Raw genomic sequence first — 24,612 nt, 5'->3', positions numbered from 1 at the left:
AAGGCCCCTAATTTTACCACAAAATACTGGGAAAACCTATTGACTCGAGTATAAGCCGAGGGTGGGAAATGCATTGGTCACAGCCTCCCCAGTATATAGCCAGCCAGCCCCTGCCCCAGTGTATATAGCCAGCCAGCCCCTGCCCCAGTGTATATAGCCTGCCAGCCCCTGCCCCAGTGTACATAGCCTGCCAGCCCCTGCCCCAGTGTATATAGCCTGCCAGCCCCTGCCCCAGTGTACATAGCCTGCCAGCCCCTGCCCCAGTGTACATAGCCTGCCAGCCCCTGCCCCAGTGTACATAGCCTGCCAGCCCCTGCCCCAGTGTACATAGCCTGCCAGCCCCTGCCCCAGTGTACATAGCCTGCCAGCCCCTGCTTCAGTGTATATAGCCTGCCGCCGCTGCCAGACAGATCGCACAGAAGATATACAGGGGTCGCCGGAAAGGTGAGTTTAGATATATTTATTTTTTTGACTCGAGTATAAGCCGAGTTTGGGGTTTTCAGCACATTTTTTGTGCTGAAAAACTAGGCTTATACTCGAGTATATAAGGTAAATGTCTGAAAAATGTCCCAAATGCAGCATTTCAAAGGTATAATTCCTGTTTTTATCAGTCTTGGTATATACAATTTAGGTTTCCCCAGGTTCTGAACTTAAATCAGAAGTCTAGTCTTAGACAGGACAGATTCTTATCCTGTCCGATGCTTCTTTGCTCTTTGTATTGGCCCTTTGCATTCCACGACGAGCTCATACACTACATCTACCCTACAGATAATGGGGTGTGTTTACTAGGAACAGTGCAAACTACTCTAAGTGCAGTTTGACTGTGTATAGTGCAGATTTCTGATGCCCATTCTTCATGAATCTAGCGCTCCCTGCACTGCTCTGACAAAGTGCACCACTTTTTTTGGGTGCACCTTTAACACAGGCCATGTGACACACTTCTGTCGGGCGGTCCGACTAAACACTGGAACACCACCTTTGGTGCAGGAATGTGTCTGTGGTGCAGACACTTCTTAAATACCTGTATAAGCAGTTTGCACTGAAAAGAACATGTAAAGTCCACCATACAACTGGCACAGAGCCCTTAGTAAATGTGCCTCAATTTCTTTATCCTGGGGGGAAGCTGAGCTGACCTTGTATGTTATGGCTGAGAATACTGCAGGGCTGAGAATCTCATGGTGTGTTATATGCATCTAATGGATCTCGTTATCTGATCTATTTCAGCTTTCTTTCTGTGTCTACTTTCTAGTGAGTATTCAAAATCTAAATGAAAGTGTATATAAACTTAAGCCCTGATAATATAGCAAAACAGCATCTCGTAGCACAGAGGACAGAAGCAAAAACAGCAATAAAACTGAGTCAGATTGTAAAGGAAGGGGTTAAAAAGTATCTTTATTATCATTATTATTATACTGTTTATTGTTTAAACATCACTAGGGGATTGAGAATTTTCTTTTGCGGGCACACCCCATTAAGGAATACTATGATCTACTTTTCCTTGTGAGCTGCAATGAATATAACCCCCACATAGTCAATGAGATCACTGACATTTGATCTATTTTTTACCTCACAGGAATCAATAACAAAACCTTCCCCAACTAGAGTTTTCCTGGCAAACTCCTCATCATAATTGAAAACTTGAATCTTGTGTTCCCCAACTGTCAAATACAATGCACCTACAGCCCCAAATATTATAATGTGTCCTCCGGGTTTTAGCAACCTTGAGAACTTTCTGATATATTTAATGTAATCATCTTGGTCTTTGCAGATATGTTCTAGTAGCAAAGCAGAGATGATACAATCGGCTGGTGGTAAATCTATTGGCTCCGTCATGTTTTCTTTCCCAAGGTTACATTTTATCACATGTTGCAGCGCTGATCGCACTTTTCCTTGTTTGTCTTCTATCTGTTCACTGAAATAAATTAGAAAAATGTATTATGCCACAGTCAGCCCCAATAGAACAGCATTAAAGTTTAGTAGTATGATTTGGATTATAGGCTTTCAGCACTTTTGGATAGATTTAGATGGTAGCTTGACACAGCAGTATAAGTACAAATTGTCCATTAAAACAAAGTACATTATCAATATAAATACTTTGCTGAGGATAAATACGGTAATTGGCATGTTTCTTTCATGGCCCAGGGTGGTGACATCATCCAGAAAATCAACTTTGAAATGAGATGAAAATTGGTTGTATAAAGTCAAGGAGACAGAGAGATTAACACTCAAGTCAAGCTTCCCTGCCTCTGATGACCTCCTCCTATGTGATTGACATGATGTGCTGGACTTTAGGACATCTGGTCAATGATGTCCCTGGATGATGGACCATAATTACAGTGAACTGAGACATGGAAGCGTGATTTCAGTGTTAAACTCTCTTCCTCCTTGAATTTTTAAAACCAATTTACATTTTACTTCGAAGTTGATTTTCTGGATGATGCCACCACCCTGGGCCATGAAAGAAACATCATCTAGAACAGTGATGGCGAACCTTTTAGCGGCCGAGCGCCCAAACTTCAACCCAAAACCCCCCTTATTTATCGCAAGGTGCCAACCAAAAATTAAAGCAGTAACTTATTGCTCCCTGTTCAACAACTTGCAATCATATTGGCCTCCTGAGGACAGCAACACAGTAGAAAGATGGAAAATTTTCATCATTTTAGCGTCTTTCCAGTGTCCCTCTGTACAGCAAAAATCGTTCTCAAGAGGGAGAATCGTTTACTCATTCTCCCTTTTCCTACAGTCCCAAGGAGCGAAGTCAGTATCAAAATATGACTGAAAGCAGCATCTTTTAAGTTGCTTGGAACTGCAGGAAGATTCTTTGAGTCCTGTCTGGTGCGCTGGGGCGATGGCCCGGGTGCCCACAGAAAGGGTTCTGAGTGCCGCCTCTGGCACCCGTGCCATAGGTTCGCCACCACTGATCTAGAAGCTGCTCAGTTGCTTGACAACATACTGGTAGTGGTATATAGTATAGTATGGTATATAGTATAAAGTCAATTTCTGATAACATGTCCCCTTTAATACAGTAGTGACAAGTACAATAACAATCCTAATACAGTTATAATTAAAGGATAACTGTAAGGCTACATTCACACTAACGTATGGGGGACGTATATACGGCCGACGTATATACGGCCGATATACGTCCCCCATACACTTCTATGGGCGCACGGCACCCTACGGGAGCGGTACGGTGCAGCACACGTGCGGCACCGTACCGTTCCGTACCCGGGAAAAAGATAGGACCTGTCCTCTCTTTTCCCGTAATACGGCGCCGTGCGCCATAGGTTGCTATGGAGAGGGGCGGGGGTGAGCTGCGCTCACCTCCTCCTCCTCTCCCCGTACACTGCCGTTGCCCGCTACGGTACGGTACGGGCGGGCAACGGCAGTGTGAATATAGCCTAAAGGTTTTTTTCCACAAATCAATGGCTTTCAGGATGTAAAACAACTTTGTCTACTATCTTTGCTACCTATATACAGCAGTTTCTTTGCTATATGCCACAGATTACTTCAGTGCGGCAGTAACTGCTTCCTCTACCTGTGCTAATAAGCCCTGGAGTCCACAGTTTATTTATCTGATGGTTTTATGGGAAGGCAAGGGCTGCTTCTCCCTGCTCACAGAGGATGAGGACATGTGACAGACCACTCTCCGTGAATGTAGCAAAACTGAATGTGTTCAAGACTGTGGATACAGATGTTTCCTACACATAATAGTGAGTTACAAGATATCTCCTGTTCCCTATCACTTGCTCCATTCCAGCCTGTGATTCTACAGAACTTTCTGTCTCTCTCTGCACCTCATGCTGCTCCCTTTCCCACCTTGTCATTGGCACTAACATCTCTGTGTAGATAAGCTATTGACCTATAGACTTCATCAAACTGGTTTTCTTTCACTTATTACATATCCCCGCTCCTTCATGTGATGGAAGCTGCCAGGCTGTCACCATATACATCCTGTATGTACTGTACATGTTCCCTGCTCCTCCATGTGATGTTCCCTGCTCCTCCATGTGATGGAAGCTGCCAGGCTGTCACCATAAATTTCCTGTATGTGCAGCGTTCAATGGATTTACATGTGGGAAACTACATGGATCTAATGCTAAATTAATTTGAGAGAGAACATAAGGCATCACAGGATCTGTGAGCAAGCTAACTGGCCTCAGCCTGAGGGCATAGCCTGACAGATATTAGTCTCCACCCACTTCACCTCTGGTGAGAAAGATTTTTGTCAAACACTTTCAGAACAGAAAATGCCATAACTTTGGTAAGACAAGGGTGAGCATGATAAACAAGGGATACTTACTCATAGATCTAGACACTGTGACTGTAGTAACCCTTTTACATTTGTTATCCATGGCCTCCCCTCCCCCCTTGCATGTCCTGTTAAAAGAAACATTTTAACATCCATGAATCTGCAGCACTAAGGTGCTCTGATAATGCCCACACAGCTCGTTATACTCATTAGCATAAGTTGATTTTAGAAGGAAGGAGGCCGTGGATAACAAATATAAGAAGATTACCACAGTCATGGTGTCTTTATCAAAGAGTAAGACCTTATTCACATGGTCGTTTGCTCACCTGGATTAGATCCAGGGTATTGCACACAATCAAGTAGAAAGGAGAGGGCTACTTATCCACAAATCTGCCCACATATAGGACATGTCCTATATTTTGTGATGCAGCTGCTGTGTGCTCATCACACCATGGCAGGGTGCCATAGACTTCTATTATTGCCACAATTACATCCATGTGAATGGGGACGTAATGTCCTTGGTTTATCATGCTTGATTTTAATGGAAGATTTTATTTAAATAAATGTTTCACCTTATTCCTTTTATGTCTGCATGAAGTTGTGCAACATGACACCAGTCGAATGCTCCTGTACGTGTGTCCACCCATCTCTTCAGCTCCATGATGCATCTGTCTTTTACCTTCAGGACTATGGTGTGTTTGAAGAACTCACAGGCTGCGTACAGATGATGAATAAAGGAACTAGCACTAAGGTCAATTAAGATATCTCCTCTGATATGACCTGTGGAAAAAATGATGAAAATTAAAACTTATCATCTCATCTTATATGCCCAATCTGACAAAGATCTGGAAGGTAAACCATGCCTCATGTCTATTGTGAGAAAAATTGACAGTACATTTTTTTTTATTTTTTTTACATAGGGGCAGTATTATAGTAGTTATATTCTTATACATAGGGGGCAGTATTATAGTAGTTATTCTTGTACATAGGGGGCAGTATTATAGTAGTTATATTCTTGTACATAGCAGCAGTATTATAGTAGTAATATTCTTGTACATAGGGGGTAGTATTATAGTAGTTATATTCTTATACATAGGGGCAGTATTATAGTAGTTATATTCCTGTACATAGGGGGCAGTATTATAGTAGTTATATTCTTGTACATAGGAAGCAGTATTATAGTAGTTATATTCCTGTACATAGGGGGCAGTATTATAGTAGTTATATTCTTGTACATAGGAAGCAGTATTACAGTGCTATATTCTTGTACATAGGAGGCAGTATTATAGTAGTTCTATTCTTGTACATAGGGGGCAGTATTATAGTAGTTATATTCTTGTACATAGGGGGCAGTATTATAGTAGTTATATTCTTGTACATAGGGGGCAGTATTATAGTAGTTATATTCCTGTACATAGGGGGCAGTATTATAGTAGCTATATTCTTGTACATAGGAAGCAGTATTACAGTGCTATATTCTTGTACATAGGAGGCAGTATTATAGTTTTTTTGTATATACAGTATAAGTAAGTATTAAGTTGTGTTCTCTTAAAAAAGAAGCTTTATTCCTGTATAAGGGAGGTAGTATGAGTCTTATTTGCTGTGCTGTATATGTTGATTTAGACCATCTACAAACTTCTTCCAGGGCCATTATAAATTCCCAGTCCACCGCTGCTTGCCAGATTAGGTCTGAAGTGGCAGAGTGTGCACCTAATTAACTAAGAGGCCAGGCCCACTTAGTAGATATAGGCACTGAGATGCAAGCTGGGGTAATTATAAAACTGAAGTTTAAAATGCCAATCTTAATAAATTGTCTCCATTGTGTAGTACCAACAAACGTATTTAGAAAAAAAAAAATTACTAAATTCTACAAATTTAATCAGACAAAATTAAATCACTATAATCAGAAGAATGAGACAGCCTTAGAGTGCAATTAATTACAGTGTCTGATAATGGATAATAATGTTGATGTAGTATACTACTGTCTTCATGTAAGTCACCCTCATAGGAGAAGAGTCAAAGATGACGTCTTTGATTTTTCAATTCTTTTCTTCTACCTGGTCACAATGTCCGCTTCTGTTAGCAATTATTTATCATAGCAGTTTTGGCACAACATAGGTTTAAAGTGTAACCGTCATTCTGAGCAAAAAAAAAAAGAAACAAAAATACATAATTCTGCTCCAGGTGTCCCTGGGAATCATTCCTCAAAGTATTTTGCCTCTCGGTCCTCATTTAGTACCTCTTTTGTCCCATAGCAACCATGGTTTCCAGCTCTCAAAAACCTAAAATCAGCAAGATGAAGGGGCGGAGCCTGCCTCCTGTCACCTCATCACAAGCGCATGGTGCTGACCAATGACACCAGAGCTATCTATCTATCTATCTATTTATCTAATGTCTATCTATCTATTTATCTATCTATCTATCATCTACACTCACCGGCCACTTTATTAGGTACACCATGCTAGTAACGGGTTAGACCCCCTTTTGCCTTCAGAACTGCCTCAATTCTTCGTGGCATAGATTCAACAAGGTGCTGGAAGCATTCCTCAGAGATTTTGGTCCATATTGACATGATGGCATCACACAGTTGCCGCAGATTTGTCGGCTGCACATCCATGATGCGAATCTTCCATTCCACCACATCCCAAAGATGCTCTATTGGATTGAGATCTGGTGACTGTGGAGGCCATTTGAGTACAGTGAACTCATTGTCATGTTCAAGAAACCAGTCTGAGATGATTTCAGCTTTATGACATGGTGCATTATCCTGCTGAAAGTAGCCATCAGATGTTGGGTACATTGTGGTCATAAATGGATGGACATGGTCAGCAACAATACTCTGTAGGCTGTGGCATGGCAACGATGCTCAATTGGTACCAAGGGGCCCAAAGAGTGCCAAGAAAATATTCCCCACACCATGACACCACCACCAGCCTGATATGTTGATACAAGGCAGGATGGATCCATGCTTTCATGTTGTTGACGCCAAATTCTGACCCTACCATCAGAATGTCGCAGCAGAAATCGAGACTCATCAGACCAGGCAACGTTTTTCCAATCTTCTACTGTCCAATTTCGATGAGCTTGTGCAAATTGCCTCAGTTTCATGTTCTTAGCTGAAAGGAGTGGCACCCGGTGTGGTCTTCTGCAGCTGTAGCCCATATGCCTCAAAGTTTGACGTACGGTGCGTTCAGAGATGCTCTTCTGCCTACCTTGGTTGTAACGGGTGGCGATTTGAGTCACTGTTGCCTTTCTATCAGCTCAAAGCAGTCTGCCCATTCTTCTCTGACCTCTGGCATCAACTGCTGCTCACTGGATGTTTTTTCTTTTTCGGACAATTCTCTTTAAACCCTAGAGATGGTTGTGCGTGAAAATCCCAGTAGATCAGCAGTTTCTGAAATACTCAGACCAGCCCTTCTGGCACCAACAACCATGCCACGTTCAAAGGTGCTCAAATCACCTTTCTTCCCCATACTGATGCTCGGTTTGAACTGCAGGAGATTGTCTTGACCATGTCTACATGCCTAAATGCTCTGAGTTGCCGCCATGTGATTGGCTGATTAGAAATTAAGTGTTAACGAGCAGTTGGACAGGTGTACCTAATAAAGTGGCCTATCTATCTATCTAGCTATCTATCTATCTATCTATCTATCACTCCAGCACAGCACATGAGGGCAGAGCTTGGAGAGTGTCTCCTGCCACTTCCTTGTGTGATTCCTTGTGTGAGATGATGGGGGGAGGGGGGCTGCAGTTTCTCATACCTCCCAACATTTGGGAAAAGGAAAGAGGGACAAAATGGCGGCACGCGGCGATCCCCCTAAGCCACACCCCCAATCACTCCCTGGCCACGCCCCAAATTTTAACCATATTAAAAATAATAAAAATCATAATTTAAAAAAAAAAAAAAAAAGTTATCTTCATTGGGATTTGAACCCAGAACCTGCAGTGTCCATGTACAATAATAACACAGCGCCTCAACCCACTGAGCTATAACCTCAGTGATTAACAAGTGGAGAATTTTGGTAACTAAGAACTATATACTGCCTTGGTATATAGGGAGGGATCTTCTCAGATTATTGTAATTATTGAGACTATTATTATTATTATTATTATTATTATTATTATTGAGATGATTATTATTATTTTTACCATTATTAATAATCATCTCCATAATAATAAAATTTATAATAATAATAATAATAATAATAGTCTGAATAATTACAATAATAATCTCTGAGAAGATCCCTCTCTATATATCAGTGCATTAGTCTGTGTCACAGTGTAAATGGCAGATAACATGTCTTACTTACCAGAAATCCTCAGCTCTGTATCACTGGGCTTATAGCTCAGTTAGTTAAGCTCCTGTCTATGGTGCAGAGGGTCCCAGGTTCGAATCTCAGCCTGGGCACAACTTTATGTAATTTAATTATATAAAGAGCTTGTGTCTGGGGAAGACCTGGAGACCATATATGGACAGATAGAGATCTGAAGCTGATGACGTGGTCCCTGCTCTCCGGCTGAGCCGACACTTCTCTGAAAAGGATTCCCTGCCCGATGTCTGCTCTGGGGAACCCTAGGAGATGCAGTGACCATATATGGACAGATCTGATGACGTGGTCCCTGCTCTGCGCTAAGCCCGACACTTCTCTGAAAAGGATTCCCTCCCGATGTCTGTAGAAGCCATTCTGTACTGTGAGTTCAGACTTTCAAAGTATTTACTATGCGGACACAGCGCCGGGACAAAGCGGGACCTGGGGGGAAAATTCGTGACAATATCATAGCTGCCCGTGACGCGGGGCAGGGGTACGAAAAGCGGGAAAGTCCCGTCAAAATCGGGACGGTTGGGAGCTATGGTTTCTGTCTGTGTGGATTATTTCTTTATACAGCATACAGGTGTAGGGAAAGCTGAGGAGAGAGAAGTTTAGGTGTTTGGTTATTACTTTAGTCATGGCTTCTCCCTGCACATGACTGCTGGGACAGTAAGCCATGAGGTGATCAGCTGGCTGCAGGGAGAGGGGGAGGGGGGCGTGTCTCCTGTTCCCTAGTCTCCTTTATGAAGAGGGAATGTCCATAGTAACAGACATATGAGCAGTCACTGCCATCTAGGGGAAGTCTGCAGAATACAAGAGGAAGGAGCAAGATTCGGGTAACTAATCCAATTGCAAAAGGGCTTAAAATCACCTGCCCTACAACATATCAAAAGTTTTTTGAAATGACGTTTACACTTTAAGTTCCTTACTTAATTGTCATATCCTTCACCTGTTTAATACAAATACTTAATACTTACTCCCCACTATTATACCACCACAGCCACCAATATAGTAAGGTGACCTCCAAAGTAGCCAACAATCACAGTGCCCCCACGGTGGCTAATAGTCAAAATGTTTCCACAGTAGCTCCTAAGTTCAAGTGCTCCCACATTAACCTGGCAGCCACTACTTTTCCTGGCAGGAGTCCCAGCCCTGCACCAACAGGTTTTGGACAAACAGGTGTGCACTGTGCCCTGTCCCAAAGTACACCTCACTACTTACATGTGTACCAGTAAGCAAAGGAAGCAATGTTACATGTCCATAACTGCTTACTTGGTCAATGTAGTGGCTGGCTTACAATCTGCCCCCACCCACAATTCCCAGACATCACCCCTTGCCAGCAGTTTTCTCCTCCTACTCCGCATCCTCCTCTCCTGCTTCCTCATCCAGTCAGCATAGCATGACTTGTGTAAAACTATGGGTAAATGGCAGCAGGTTGTGGTAAAGCTCATCTGTCTGCTTGAAAGAATACACTGGGAACTGTGGACTGTGATCCAGGAGTAGACAGATGAGTGGTTGCTGCCGCTGAACCTCCAGCCTGGCAAGGTGGTGTGCAACAACAGCCGGATCCTTGTAGCATCTTTGGGCTGAGCTAGGTTGACAAATGCCCTATGTATTCCACATGTGCTCAACTTGATGATGCAAAGGTCCCTGGCCAACGATAGAGACCTGTTGGAGCTGCTGCTGAAAGTGTGTGCCGTGTGTATTTTGGACATTCACACCCTGCTGTTGCTCACCTATCTACACTGTGCAGGAACTTTTGCCTACTCATCCACCACCTCATATGTACCAACTGGGTGGAATTCCACCTTACATATTCTGGAAAGATTGTGCCAGCAGCAGGGAATTCTGGAATTCCATCTCCAGAATGCCCAGGTGAGGAGAAGTAATGACAAGCAGCACTTCACCACCAATGACTGGGCCTCCCTGAAGGACATTTGATTGGTGCTGCACTGCTTCCAATATATGCCATCAATATAGTCAGCGCTGATGATTCCATCATGAGGTTTACAATTCACATCTTTAACCTGCTAGAAAAAGCTCTTCAGGCCATGACAGAGAATGTAAGGAAGAAGAGAAGGAACATGTGAATGCTAATCCACTCAAGGCTTGCAGGGGTGGTTCCCAGACTGGTGATCTGCTACTGCACTTTCAAGCCTAGGAACAGTTTTGGAGCAGGAGAATGAGTAGGAAGAGGAGGAGTTGAGTGACAACCATAGCAGCTTATGGGCGTGGCTGGGGAGATGCAGAGGAGAATGTTCTTGTCTCTGAGTCAAATGAGCTACTAAATGCTCCAGTGCCAGTCACTGACAAATGAGTTGTCCGGATACTCAACAGTGCCGAATGTTGGGTGGCAACCCTGCTTCACCCAAATACAAACCAAAGAAAGCGGAGAACAAGCACACTTTGATGCAGGCACGACAAAGTTTCCATTAAACATTAAAATCTTATTGGCGACACAAGGAGGAGAAGAAAGAAGTTCTCCGTTCACGCTTACACTCTGCCCTGAAAAAATTGAAACATTTTTCAATTTCTCATTAATGGAAGTTAAAATGATAAATTGTTTCCATTCAGCATTTCCCGAATTTCAAATTTGAACACCAAGAGTGCTATTAACCGTAGTAATAAGTGAGTAAATCTCTTCCCTTTCATTTACACACAATGCACTTAAATTCCTTGGGGAGCTTTGTGGTCCTCCATGCTTCGATATGGGGTATCCCTTATGTGGTGGCCGGCAGGGGCGTTGCTAGGTCTCGTGCCCCGGGGCTCGTGCCACGGATCTCCCTGGGTCAGCAGGACATCAGGTCCCACTGCCCGGGCATCCTTCTCTCTCTCTTCGCGATCCTAGTGTTCACTGCTTTCCCTGCAGGACCTGTGATGATGTCACGATCACATTACCTGCAGGGAGAAGCAGTGCACAGAGATGCACAGTGAGGTGAGAGGGAGAACACAGGAAGATCTATATGGGCACATAACAAGGGGATCTGTATGGGGCACATAACAAGTTGCAAGTTTATATCGGCATGGCATTTGCATTTGCATTTACATGACATTTGTCTTTATGTTTACATGGTGTTTACACAGTGTTTGCGTTTACATTTATATGGTTACCTTTACACTTTACACTTACACTCACATTTTTATTGCCTATCATCCGGGTCGCATTGCAATTTGTATAGAATACAAACAGAATATTAGTGGAATTTTTGTGAACACAGCCTCTAGATGCACAAAGAGAAATCCCAACTCACTACTGTTCATAGTTGCTTCTTGCCTGTCACTGATAAGGACAGTATGAGGGAAGATTAGCAAAACAAATGCATCCAGCCCGAGCTCATCCTCTCTGACCAAAACAGATTATAATGGTCAGACACTGGGATTGATATCCCAAGGCTAGAAAGAAAATTCAAAGTGCAAACCTGAATCTGTGTAGCAGCTCCTACAGAATGCCATGTTCATATCTACATGTGTGAGGCAGTGAAAAGTCAAAGGTCGATGAAAATCATCATGCAGGTTCCCGAAGGTATGTAACTATCCCATATATGGCAATAATCTATGGTGTGGGCACACAGCAGGGCTCAGAAGGTATGGACTGGTATTCGGAGCATAGACATTTCACAAATTGTTTTTTGTCACCATGCAGCACTTGAAGATCCCCTGAGGGACCAGCACAGTAAAATAAAAAACTTAAAATGACTCATTTTGGAAACTACATCCCTCAAAAAACATCCCTCTAGGTGTGAAGTGAGCAATTTTTTTAAATTACTTTTTTAATTGTTTTTTCAAAGTAAACATACATGAAAGGAAATGTCACTTTCTCAATCCAACATTACATCAAAGTTCAACATGGGAATATTACAATTACATATATCATTGCAGGATATAACATCCTTAGAGTAGCAGTGCTATGTACATAAGGTATAATAATACTTCATCTATCGTCTTGGGTTACCCTGAACGACATGCTGAGTTTGTGTCGTAATGAGAAAGACGAGGCAAAGTTGTAATAGTCCTTTCTTTTCCATATCGTTCTGATTCCTGCCAATAAGGGTTGACGATTTGAAGTGACACCTAAAACCTTTCATATACCCTTATGTCTGATGTACTTTGAACAATTTCTCTGATTAAAGTTATTGTAAACCTTTAAAACCATTGTAAGAATTCTGTATAACTAAACAGAAACCAACAACAACTACGACCCTAGTTACATGCATACATTTACTATTTATTCAGTGAAGAATGGGCTAGAAAGTTCCAGACTTTTAGGTACTTGTGGTGCGTGTGGTTTTGGAGTGAGATGGCTTTTTCATATCTACAACTGGAATTTACTAAGGAGGTTACTTCTTCTGTCTTAGGGCAGTCCCTTTCCTTCCAATGCCTAGTGATAATGAATTTGGCCATTAATAGATGTGTAGCAATATTTCTATTTGATAAAGAGATTGTATTAACATCTATTAGCAACAGAGCTGTGGCAGGAGATAGGCTGATGCTCGTTTTAGTGATTTCACAGAGCATTCTGTTTGTCGCATCCCAGAGATTGCGGATGACTGGGCATGACCAAAGAACATGCAGTAGGGTACCCACTTGGCCGCATTCTCTCCAACATAAACTGGATGTGGAGGGAAAGATTTTGCTAAGCCTATATGACGTAAAGTACCAGCATAGGTGGGTTTTGGTAATAGCTTCTAAATGAGATGTGCATCTAAGATACGAGTTCGCCATGTGCAGTACGCCCCTCCACTGTTTATCAGTGAACAGTGCGTTTATATTTTGTTCCCAGTGTATCATGTGGAGAAGTCTTGAGAAACTTTTCTTTTCCCCCAGCATTTTATAGAAGATGTAAATTCCCTTTTTGAAATCAGAGTTTCCTTGTAATAATTTAGCTAATTGTTCGCTATAAATAGGGCCTTTTTCTGATCGCTCCTGCAAGAAATGGCGTAGCCGTATATATGAGTAAAATTCCTTTACAGGAAGGGAATACTTTCTCATAAGCATATTAAATGGTGTTATTGCATCTCCTGACCATATGTCCTCTAAAGAGTGGATTCCTAGATAACGCCAGGAGGAGATGTTCAAGTCAGGGATATTTAATTCCGGCTTATCTAATGGGATCTGACGTAATGGAATGATTGTTGTAGTCTTAGAGCGAGTTCTTAGCTTGCGCCAAGCGTCATCAGTTGCCCGTAGAGTAAGGCATTTGGAAGGAGAGACAGTAGCCTAGATCTGAGAGAGCCCTTAGATTGGTAGCTCTCTTCTATTGAGCACCACAGTTGGTTAGATGAATTTAGCCACCAGTGTTGGTCTAGTGTTGGTTAGTCTTGTAGGTCAGTTCTCCCCCCCACTGTCCTATGTTTAGTTAAAGTTTTAAAGGATATTCTAGGTTTTCTACTTTGCCAAACAAATTTATTTAATTGGACTTTAATTTTTACAAAAAAGGTTTTGGGAAGTGGGATATGTATGGTCCGAAATAAGTAAAGATATTTAGGTAATATCATCATCTAATAGGTTGCAATTCTACCGAACCATGATAAGGTTTGTTTTGCGTATGTTTCTAGTTCAGAGTCAATTTTGGTTATTAGAGGGGTATGGTTGAATTTAATAAGGTTGGTCACCGGGTATGTGATACTGATGACTAAATAGTCCACCGATTTTTTTTCCTTCCAATCTACCTGATAATTCCCCTTAAGATAATTGTTGAAAGTTGTTGCTGTCCTACATTCACCGGGAGGATCTGCGATTTTGTGTTGTTCATTTTATAGTAGGAAGCTTCAATATATTTTGACATGATGTCAAAAATATGTGCTAGTGAGATATCTATATTGGTAGATAATGTCATCAGCAAACAATGCGATACGATGATCTTGATCTCCTACTTTTATCCCTGCAATACTTGGATTGGATCTGATGGCGATTGCCAGGGGTTCTATTGTTAAGACAAAAATTATTGGGGAAAGTGGGCACCCCTTTATAAAAAAGTGTACTCCATTTATAAAAACGGTCGCTGATGGGTAGGAGTTAAGGGCCTTAATGGCCATGAGCATATCCCCTTGTATACCAAAAGCTCTCAGGGTAGCAAAGGCATATTCCCAGTTCACTCTGTCGAGCGCCTTTTCGGCCTCAACAGTAACAAAGGAAGCTGTGATCTTGTGGTGTTCACAATGTTGTAGTAAATTAATGATACGCCTGGTATTGTCCGAGGCTTGTCTGCCTGGAGTGAATCCCGCTTGGTCTGGGTTCACTAGATCTGGGAGTACTATTTTCAATCTATTAGCGAGAATTTTGGCGTATATTTTAATGTCCTTGAAATTGGCGGCTCTATCTGGGGTTTTCTCTGGTTTTGGGAGGGTGATAATTATTGCCTCCAGCATTTCCTTTGGGAATTCTCCTTTGGAGGCAGCAAGAGAATACACACTTAGCAGGAGGGGTGAGAGGATGGATGCATATTTTTTGTAGTATAGGTCCGGAAAGCCATCAGGGCCTGGGGATTTGTTAGATGGGAAATAAAAATGGAATTTGGACTTTTGGCTACGCTGTTTAAGACGCCTAGCCAGGAGGGTCCCTGCTTTTTGATCTTGTGAGTAGTATCTAAGTTTATGGAGGTGTTCTCTTAAATCCTTAAGGGTTGTTATATGCGATTGGGAGGTTGCTTTTTTGTTTTCTCTTTCTAGGAATTGGATGTGCATTAGTGTGGATGTGATTTCCCTTTCTCTCTCTCTACGAAGCCTCCTATTGAGGATTGTAAGTTCCTCTTTTATGAACATTTTATGTGTAAGCCGTTGTGAAAATGGGCTTACATCTCTTGTATTATTAAGTGACACAAACTCTTTTAATTTATTTTCTATAATGGAGCTATTTTTAGTAGATGCTATATTGGACATATTTACGCTCCATGTAAAGTCTGTGGTGCAGGAGTATATGTCAGAAAAAGTTACGGTAACGGGGACGTGGTCAGACCACTGTATGTTACCTATAGATAATTGTGAGGTTTTGTCCAGTACAAACCTATCCGTAAGGATCATGTCAATGCGTGAGTATGATTGGTGTCTGGCTGAAAAATGAGTATAATCTTTTTCTGATGTGTGTTGGGCTTGCCATACATCAAAGAGATCATTTTTCCACAAAAGCTGGTTTAAAGTGAAATTCCTATGACGAGAGTGGGATGTGGTGTCGGAGGAGTTATGACCAACAGTGTTGAAATCCCCACATATAATTAATAACCCCCTATTTGTTTCATTTATTTTCCTGAAGAGTTTAGTGAAAAATGGTTTTTGCTTCTTATTGGGGGCATATAGGTTCACAAGTGTATATTCTGTATATAACGACTTTGCAAGTCTGTGTAGGATTGGTGTATGGTAACCGCTAGTGTATCCTTAAAGGCAATAAGAACCCCTCTTTTCTTTTTCCCATAGGATGACACTATCACTTGTTGGAATTTTGGGTGTGAGAGTTTAGGGGGGTTGTTTTGACAGATATGTGTCTCTTGAATGCACACTATGTCCCCTTTGCTAGCTAACGCTTCCTTCCTGAGCAATGAGCTTTTGAAAGGACTATTTAGCCCTTTCACATTAAGTGATATCAGTTTAATGCTCATTTGTAAGGTTTATAAGGTAGCTCGAAAGTAGGAGAGGCACAAGTAGGTTATCTGGCGTAGTAAGCCCTAGTTGTAAATGTGTAGTTGTGTTACAAGCATGACTCAGGTCTAACAAAACAGTAAAGTTAACCATTGTAACTTAACACAGTAACTTAACAGTACGGTACAAATTCCTTAGATATAAGTACACAATGAGGGGAAGTGAAAATAGATAAAAATTGTGGAAACGTTGTTGCTCAGCTATGTCCTTACCCATCTCCAAACAAAACAGGTTCGCTGGAATAGTTCAGGTGCGCCATTCTGGGTCGATTCTGGTATTTTTGGAGGATCTGTTTCTCACTCTTTCAATGGCTTCTTTGGGGACACCCCATGTAGTTAGAAGTTCGAATCCTTCTTCAAGTGTCTTGATCGCAGTGATGGCGTTTTGGCATTTTACCAATAATTTGGTGGGAAACCCCCATCTGTATAGAATTTCATTATCTCGCAGTAGAGAAGTAATGGGTGCGAGGTTTCTCCTGGCTTGCAATGTAAGTCCACAAACAGTTTAAGGGACTCATATGGAGATGGTAGAGCCGAGGATTTCCTCGAGAGAGTTAGCAGTTGTTCTTTACTGTGGAACAAGGTAAATCTTGCTAGAACATCACGAGGTATTGTATCCGGTAGATTTGAAGGCTTGGGAACCTGGTGGGCTCGGTCTATACTCATGGAATGGAGTTTCAGCAGATAGTGAATCTCCAATTTCAGTATGAGCTCTCACCTCATTACAGCTTTCTTGTCTCTTTTGTTTCTGTTTAGCTGGGCTGCTCGTCGGTGATCTGGAGTCTCCTGGTATATGGGGAGCTGGAGATGATGATGATGATTCTGAGCTGCAGCCCTGCTGCAGGCACAGTGGAGGCATGCAGCATTCGTCTTCTGTGTGAACTGGGAACGATTCATGTGGTGAGAAAGACAGCTGGGAATTCTAGCTCCATCTGTTAGGCACCTCAGTTATGGGAGAGGATCGTCGGGCTTTCTGTGCTGCAGAGTTTGTGCTAGGTGATGTGAGACGCTCACTCCGAGCTTTAGCTGAGTTTGTGGCGCGGGGCATGCTTTCGGCGCCATCTTTGCTGCCGCCCAAGCCGCTAAAAAACTGGCCTATCGGCCGATTACTGGGGTCTTTTGCCCCCTGTTTCCTCCCCGGGGGGGTCGCTGATGTCTTGCTCGGCATTATTGACCGAGGAGCCGCTCGTTCTGCCGCTGTGTAGGAACCTGGTGGACGGAGCTCAGCGCTCACGCGGCCAACTTCTCTCGCGGCCAAGCCACGCCCCTGCCTGAAGTGAGCATTACACCACAGGTGGCGACCCAAAGATAATGCAAAATGTATGGTGCAGAGTAAAAATAGCATTTTTTTCTCAAATATGCCATTTTAGTCCATATATATTGTCCTCAGCTCAATGGGGGACATGTATCTTTATTTTTGCTAGTCTAATTGTCTAACTTTTGCAAATTTTGTCGTTTTTGCAACTTTCACAGCGACTTTTGCTGTCGTTTGTCAAGTACACCTTGGTCTTCACCTTGTGCAGTGGCCTGTGTATCTATATTTTGCAGTTGTTTTGTGTGGCTTTTCACTTATGTATCACTTTTTTTGTTTATTTTTCAATGTTTTAGGTGCAAATCTTCACCTGATCCAGGGCAGGTGCAAATGAAGGATTTTTTTCATGGACCCTGTTTTAACATGTAAATTGGAATTATTTCACATGCTTTAACCCCCATCGTGCTCTGCGGCGGATATATCCGCTACAGAGCTATGAAGGGTGTATGAAGAGGGCTCACGGGCTGAGCCTTCTCCATACAGAGATGGGCTTTTCTGCATATTGCACTCACCCGACCGCGGGTGTTAAATTGTCACCGGCGGCACTTAATGCAAACATCAACAAACATCAACGGGGAGAGGCGATCAGTTGCCATGACAGCCTCGGGTCTTCGCCAGAGCCGAGGCTGTGAGGTTTCTGCATGATATGCAAAAACTCCATATACTGCAATACAGTAGTATTGCAGTATATGGTAAGAACAATCTGACCATCTAGGGTTAATGTGCCCTAGGGGATCTAAGAAATTGTGAAAAAAAAAGTTTAAAAAATTTATAAAATATTAAAAATTCAAATCACCCCCCTTTCCCTAGAACTGATATAAAACATAATAAACAGTAAAAATCACACGCACATTTGGTATCACCACGTCCCAAAATGCCTGATCTATCAAAATATAAAAACGGTTATAACCGGAGGTGACCTACGAAACGGGAAATGGCGCCCAACTGTCCAAAATGCGACTTTTACACCTTTTTACATGACATAAAAAAGTAATTAAAAGTGATAAAAATGTTGCAGAGTCCTTAAAATAGCAGCAATGAAAACGTTGGCTCAAATATGAAAAAATTATTAGTGTCAGAAGATGGCAATTTTTTTTCCTTTTTTTGTACACATTCGTTAAATTTTTGAAAATGTATTAATACGCAATAAAACCTGTATAAATTTGGTATCACCGCGATCAGACCGAACAAAGGAATAAAGTAGATGTATTATTTGGAGCGTAGAGTGAAAGTCATAAAAACTGAGCCCACAAGAACGTGACGCACATGTGTTTTTTTTTTCAATTTTTTCACATTTGGAATTTTTTTCCTGCTTTCCAGTACACGGCATGTTATAATAAATAACATAAATAACACATAAAAATGAAAAAGTTATGGATTTGTGAAGGTGGAGAGCAAGAAATGAGCGAAAAAAACCTGCGTCCTTAATAACCCTGTAACCCCATAGTGACCTGGCCCTTTTTTGTTTTTTCATTTCCATTTTTCCCTTCCCAACTTCAAAAATCTATAAGGGCTAGTTTTCTGTGTAACAAATTTCACATCAAAGTAATTGCATTTATTATTCCATGCCGTGTACTGAGAAACATGAAAAAAAATTCCAAATGCAGTGAAAATGGTGAAAAAATGTATTTGCGGTGTACGGAGCTGTGGGTTGTGTGATTTTTTTTTTGCGACTTTTGATGACATTTTTAATGCTTCAGTTTTTTTTGGACTGTACGACCTTTTGTTCACTTTTTATTGAATATTTTATATTTTTCAAAATGGCTAAAAAGTGCCATTTTTAATTTTATTTTACAGTTTATTTATATTTATATCAGTTCTAGGGAAAGGGGGTGATTTTAATTTTTAGGGTTTTTAATTATAATTTTTTTAACCTTTTTTTTATTTTTACTTTTCCTGTCTTTCAGACCCCCCTAGGGTAATTTAACCTTAGGTTGTCTGATTGATCCTACCATATACTGCAATACTACGATATGGTAGTATATGGGGATTTTCCTCCTCATTCATTACAATGTGCAAATCGCACATTGTAATGAAATGGTTAAAAAGAGACGAGGCTGTCATGACGACTGATCGCCTTACCCCGATGACATCACAGGGATCAATGATCATCACCAAGATGGCGGCGCCCATGCGCTGCCATCTTTTTGAAGCCGCCGGCAGCTTTGCTGGGGTCGATCTGCAGGAGGACACCCGTGATCAGTGTTAACATCAAACTATTATGATGCGTGACTCACGCATCGTTAAGGGGGAGGTCACGCATTGTGTTTTGAATGACATTAAAACAGCCGAGGAGAGGTGATTTCCCTAATCACATAACTGTTAACATATCGATTTACAAAATGTAATTAGGCGAATCACCTCTCTTCAGCTGTTGTAATGTCTTTCAAAACGTAATGAAAACAAAACCCAAATGCAACATGTGACTTCACCCTTAACGCCTTGTGAGACAGCAGCCTTAAATATCGTCATCTCCCTGGGGTACGACTAGATTTCCTAGAAATACAGGACACTGCCTCAAATCCAATATTTACAGTAGTGTCCACTCCTGTACATATCTCCCTCACATGGCTTGTGTCTACTCCTGTATAAAACCACCTCACATGGCTTGTGTCCTCTCATGTATATAACCCCCTCACATGGCTGGTGTCCATTCCTGTATATAACCCCCTCACATGGCTTGTGTCCACTCCTGTACATATCTCCCTCACATGGCTTGTGTCTACTCCTGTATAAAACCACCTCACATGGCTTGTGTCCTCTCCTGTATATAACCCCCTCACATGGCTTGTGTCCTCTCCTATATGTAACCCCACCCATGGCTTGTGTCCTCTCCTGTATATAACCCGCACCCATGGCTTGTGTTCTTTCTTGTATATAACCCCCTCACATGGCTTGTATCCTCTCCTGTATATAACCCCCTCACATGGCTTGTGTCCACTCCTGCATATAACCCCCTCACATGATTTATGTCCTCTCCTGTATATAACCCCCTCACATGGAATGTGTTCACTCCTGCATATAACCCCCTCACTTGGTTTGTGTCCACTTCTTTATATAAGCCCCTCACATGATTTATGTCCTCTCCTGTATATAACCCACTCACATGGCTTGTGTCCACTCGTGCATATAACCCCCTCACATGGCTTGTGTCCTCTCCTGTATATAACCCACTCACATGGCTTGTGTCCACTCCTGTATATAACCCCCTCACATGGTTTGTGTCCACTTCTGTATATAACCCCCTCACATGGCTTTTTTCCTTTCCTTTATACAATCCCCTCACATGGCTTGTGTCCACCTCTGCATATAACCCACTCACATGGCTTGTGTCCATGTGGATTTCATTAGACAATGCAATGGTCAGCACAACCTGAGCTGAGCTGGTGCAACTGAGCTGGTGCAATGGAATATACCAACAATCCAACAAGAAAAACAGAATGCACCATAAGCTGCTCAACTATCACAATCAAATAAATTTTATTTAAGTCCAAACAGAAATGAACTAGGCGACTTCCTCAGGGGTATGAGATACCCCTGAAGAAACGCTTTGGGAGCCTCACATCCCTTCTCTTTCCTCCACCTGTATGCCTGCCTCTCAGCACTTTACCGGGTAACTAGCAACTTTGTGCCTCGGTTTACTTATTTCTGGACAAATCTCTCAAACGTGCTCTGGGGCTATTTACTGGTTGTTCACTAGCACTTTAGAAACCGATATCCGTTTGGCACCTTAATACTAGGACATATGCATGTTTGCCCTACAAACATCTTACCAATATATATTTTGTGCGGATTCTGTGTGGTAGGAATATTTTTTCACCACTGAGTGTTTTTGCAGGTGGTAGCACTGTGTTGACCCACACCACGTTCTCCAGTCGCATTCCATGTATATTACATGTTTTAAATGCTTTTAAATGTATGTGCTATTTTTCATTTCTGTTTGGACTTAAATAAAATATATTTGATTGTGATAGTTTAGCAGCTTATGGTGCATTCTGTTTTTTGTCCATGTGGATTTGAGACATTTGCAACAAAAAGTCTCAAAAAGAAGCCAAAATTTGCGCCTGCCAGGACAGGAAAAACTGTACATGTATCACAAGAAAAAAGACATGATCATACATAAGGCATAAAAAGAACCTTCCAAATGTCTCAATTATGCACCTAAGAAAAAAAAATATGATACATGTCCCCCAATGACACCAAAATATTATGTAGGTTCTTACAGGAACAGCAACATCTAATTTGTGGTAATTCTGCAGAATGGAAGGTGCTGCAAGTGGCTTTATGTATAAGCTGTACATCAAAGCAAAGCATCCAGTTAATAAAAAAAATTATTTTCCCTTAACCCGGAAAACAAAATACTGAAATGTGCACCCTTCTCCTACTTCAGCGCAATGAAGAAAGGAGAAGGCAGAAGCGGTAATAAATCACTTCTACCTTCTCCCTAGGGTCTGACAGCAGGAGATCCAGCTCCCTTGATTAGTGTAGTGGGAAAAACTGCAGTAACATCAAAGGATGTCGGTGAACTCAAGTTAAAGAGTAATTAGAGTCAAATATATTTCTTTATTATTTCTCATTTGTTCATTTGTTTATTTTATTATTTTAAGCACTTTCCCTAGCCCATTGTAGACAGGAGAATTGCCCTGTTATTCCTACCATTTTTAAGCCCTCTAGCCCTTACTAGCCCCATTTTACAGCCATTTTAGAGTGTTAAAATCTGGGTTCCCATTAACTTCAATGGGGTTGGTTTCCGGGTTAAAGTTCCGTCCGAACAGGTCCCAAACTAAATTTTATTACGAAATTTAGACAAACTCATCAAACTCTAATTTTGACCAACCCGCTCATCTCTACTTTTTACACAATACAGCAAATGCAATGGAAAGTGTTAGGGCTCTATGCTAAGGTGTGTAATGTGCAATTTTGGATGTAGTTCATTCATCTAAATAAAGAACAAATTAACAAAAGTGGGAAAATAAAATATAAGAGCGAGCAAAAGTACAATTGCACAAATCGCACAGGCTCTCTAAACTGTTATTTACTTTTAATTATGTTGATTATGAAATATTTTAACATATTTTTAAATTAACCATGTTAATTAAAGCCAAATGTTTTTTCCTCTTATGTGTGGCTTGCTGACCAAATTTGTCCCAATGAACAGAGAATGTCAGCATATTAATCATAGGAGTATTATATACATATAAATATGTATACATGTACATATACTATATGTTTTCTATTAAGTTTTATTTAAGACATACACATATAATATGTGTAACAGGATAATAATAACAGGATAATATGAGTACAATTGAATTTGTATGTAAGTCGGAACTGTATATTTTATAATTGTAACCCCATCCAAAATATTTTTGGTCTCTGTAACAATTGGATTTTAAAAATGTTTGGTTTTTATAAGAATCAGGATTAACACTAAACTTAATTGCAGACACCTTTGATAACTGTTACAGCTGATCTTTGTAGCTCAGGGCTAATGTACAGTAAATTACCAACATCAAGAGGGCCGATTGTAACTAGGGGTCATCTGTAAGTCAGAAGTTTTCCCACAAAGAAAAGTTAACTTGCTGATCAGTGCTGAAAACCACACAGATTGTGAAAACAAGGGGTCCATCAGGTGGACCTTGTTGCTCTGTCACATTAATGGAGCAGACAGACACGACAGTTCTGCTCCATTAATCTCTATGGAGTTGATGGAAAATGGCAAGCACTGTGCATCAAGATCTCCGTCAGCTCCATAGAGATTAATGGAGCAAAATAGTCATGCGTGGCCGTCTGCTCCATTAATCTGACGGAGCGACATGGGGTCTGAGAGACCCCTTGTTTTCGCGATCTACAAGCAAGTTAGGCAAGTCTCGGCAGCACTGTGTCCGACAAGACAGAAAAATGTGCACCAAAAGTGATGTGTTAGTACTTAGTCAGAGTTTGCGACATGATCAAAGTGCACCAAAATAAAAATGATGCATACTTCCAGAGCAGCGCAGTGGGCACCATATTAATGAAGAGTGGGCTCCAGTTTTGATGAATCTGGCAGACCCTGCACACTCCACAGGCAAACTGCACATAATACAGACTGCACTAGTTTTGATAAATGTGGGCCATTATCGTTCTTTATCTATATCTATATTTATTTCAGAATAAATTCAGTGCATTAACTTCTGGATATTAAAAACAAAGTAGCAATCAATTAATTTAAGTCAGGAACATAAATTTGGAAACCAGAAATTGCCAGATATCAGATTACATAAAAATATATTTTTTCAGTACCCCTCAGGTTTTTTTAGATTTTAGAGAGGAAGGAGTTAGTTTACTCAACTCTAAGACCCTCATATTCTTCATCATGTTTTATAACCGAAGCTCTGCTTTGCTCTCAGTAGTTCAAGTGACATAAGCAGTGTGGTTATCCGATTTATCTCCCCCTGACCAACAACTAGTTGAACTAATAAACATATATTAATTAACAAGTTTTTACAGTCATTCAACTTAGCACTAAAACAATTTTAGATACTGTTGGCAAGGATGGAACAAGTTCAATAATAAAAGTATACAAACATAATTAAACATAGAAAAATACATACCCAGTGTGAACGTTTTTGTAAGACTTTCAATGGGAAATACCAAATAATCATCTTTAAAGACCATTTCTGGTCTACCTGAAAAATAGTAATCTAGGTGCTTTCTCGAATCAAAGTCATGTAAAAGATAATGCCTATTGGCACTGGAATCCATGTTCTAAACTTGTGTCTCTACGAGACTGACTCCCCCTACACCAGTGATTATGTTCTTTTTACGATAACACCTACAAGCTGTGTTTGTAAGAATCGCCTGTCGTATCATAAGTTGTTAGCTTTGTGAGTCAGCTGTTCCTGCCTTGGGATATTAAAAAACATAGAAATCAAAGAGATTGAACTATGTTGCAGACTTCTATACTTCTTCAGTAACCCCTTTTTATATATAACGGTAAAAAGGGGCAATCCCCAACACACCAAGAATACTTACATTCCAGTCAAACCCAATAGGTTTAATCAGAAAATGATAGAAAGAAAATATTGAGATTCTACAAAACTCAAATATAAGTATGTCTTTTTAAAAT

General features: G+C 41.1%; 1 protein-coding gene across 1 annotated transcript; it reads right to left on the bottom strand.

Annotated features, from left to right (window-relative positions):
* Nucleotides 1–1,387: 1,387 nt before the first annotated feature.
* On the bottom strand, nucleotides 1,388–24,317 carry LOC140065756 (nicotinamide N-methyltransferase-like). Its single transcript, XM_072113327.1, has 3 exons — nucleotides 24,098–24,317; nucleotides 4,825–5,032; nucleotides 1,388–1,912 (listed from the first exon to the last, which is right to left on the bottom strand). The coding sequence occupies exons 1-3, from the start codon at nucleotides 24,246–24,248 to the stop codon at nucleotides 1,489–1,491; spliced, it is 783 nt and encodes a 260-aa protein (XP_071969428.1). The 5' UTR covers nucleotides 24,249–24,317; the 3' UTR covers nucleotides 1,388–1,488.
* Between the last annotated feature and the right edge of the window lie 295 nt (nucleotides 24,318–24,612).

Source organism: Engystomops pustulosus, chromosome 6 (genome assembly GCF_040894005.1).
Source record: "Engystomops pustulosus chromosome 6, aEngPut4.maternal, whole genome shotgun sequence".
Classification (NCBI taxonomy): Eukaryota; Metazoa; Chordata; class Amphibia; order Anura; family Leptodactylidae; genus Engystomops; species Engystomops pustulosus.
This window is presented reverse-complemented; position numbering and strand designations above follow the sequence as displayed.

Bases quoted from the DNA above. Each gene is read 5' to 3' on its own strand.
- LOC140065756 (XM_072113327.1), bottom strand. From the start codon at position 24,248: ATGGATTCCAGTGCCAATAGGCATTATCTTTTACATGACTTTGATTCG. The intron at 5,033-24,097 runs GTATGTATTTTT...TTTTTTCCACAG, and splicing joins TACAAAAACGTTCACACTGG to GTCATATCAGAGGAGATATC. The intron at 1,913-4,824 runs GTGAAACATTTA...AATTTATTTCAG, and splicing joins GCAGACATAAAAGGAATAAG to TGAACAGATAGAAGACAAAC.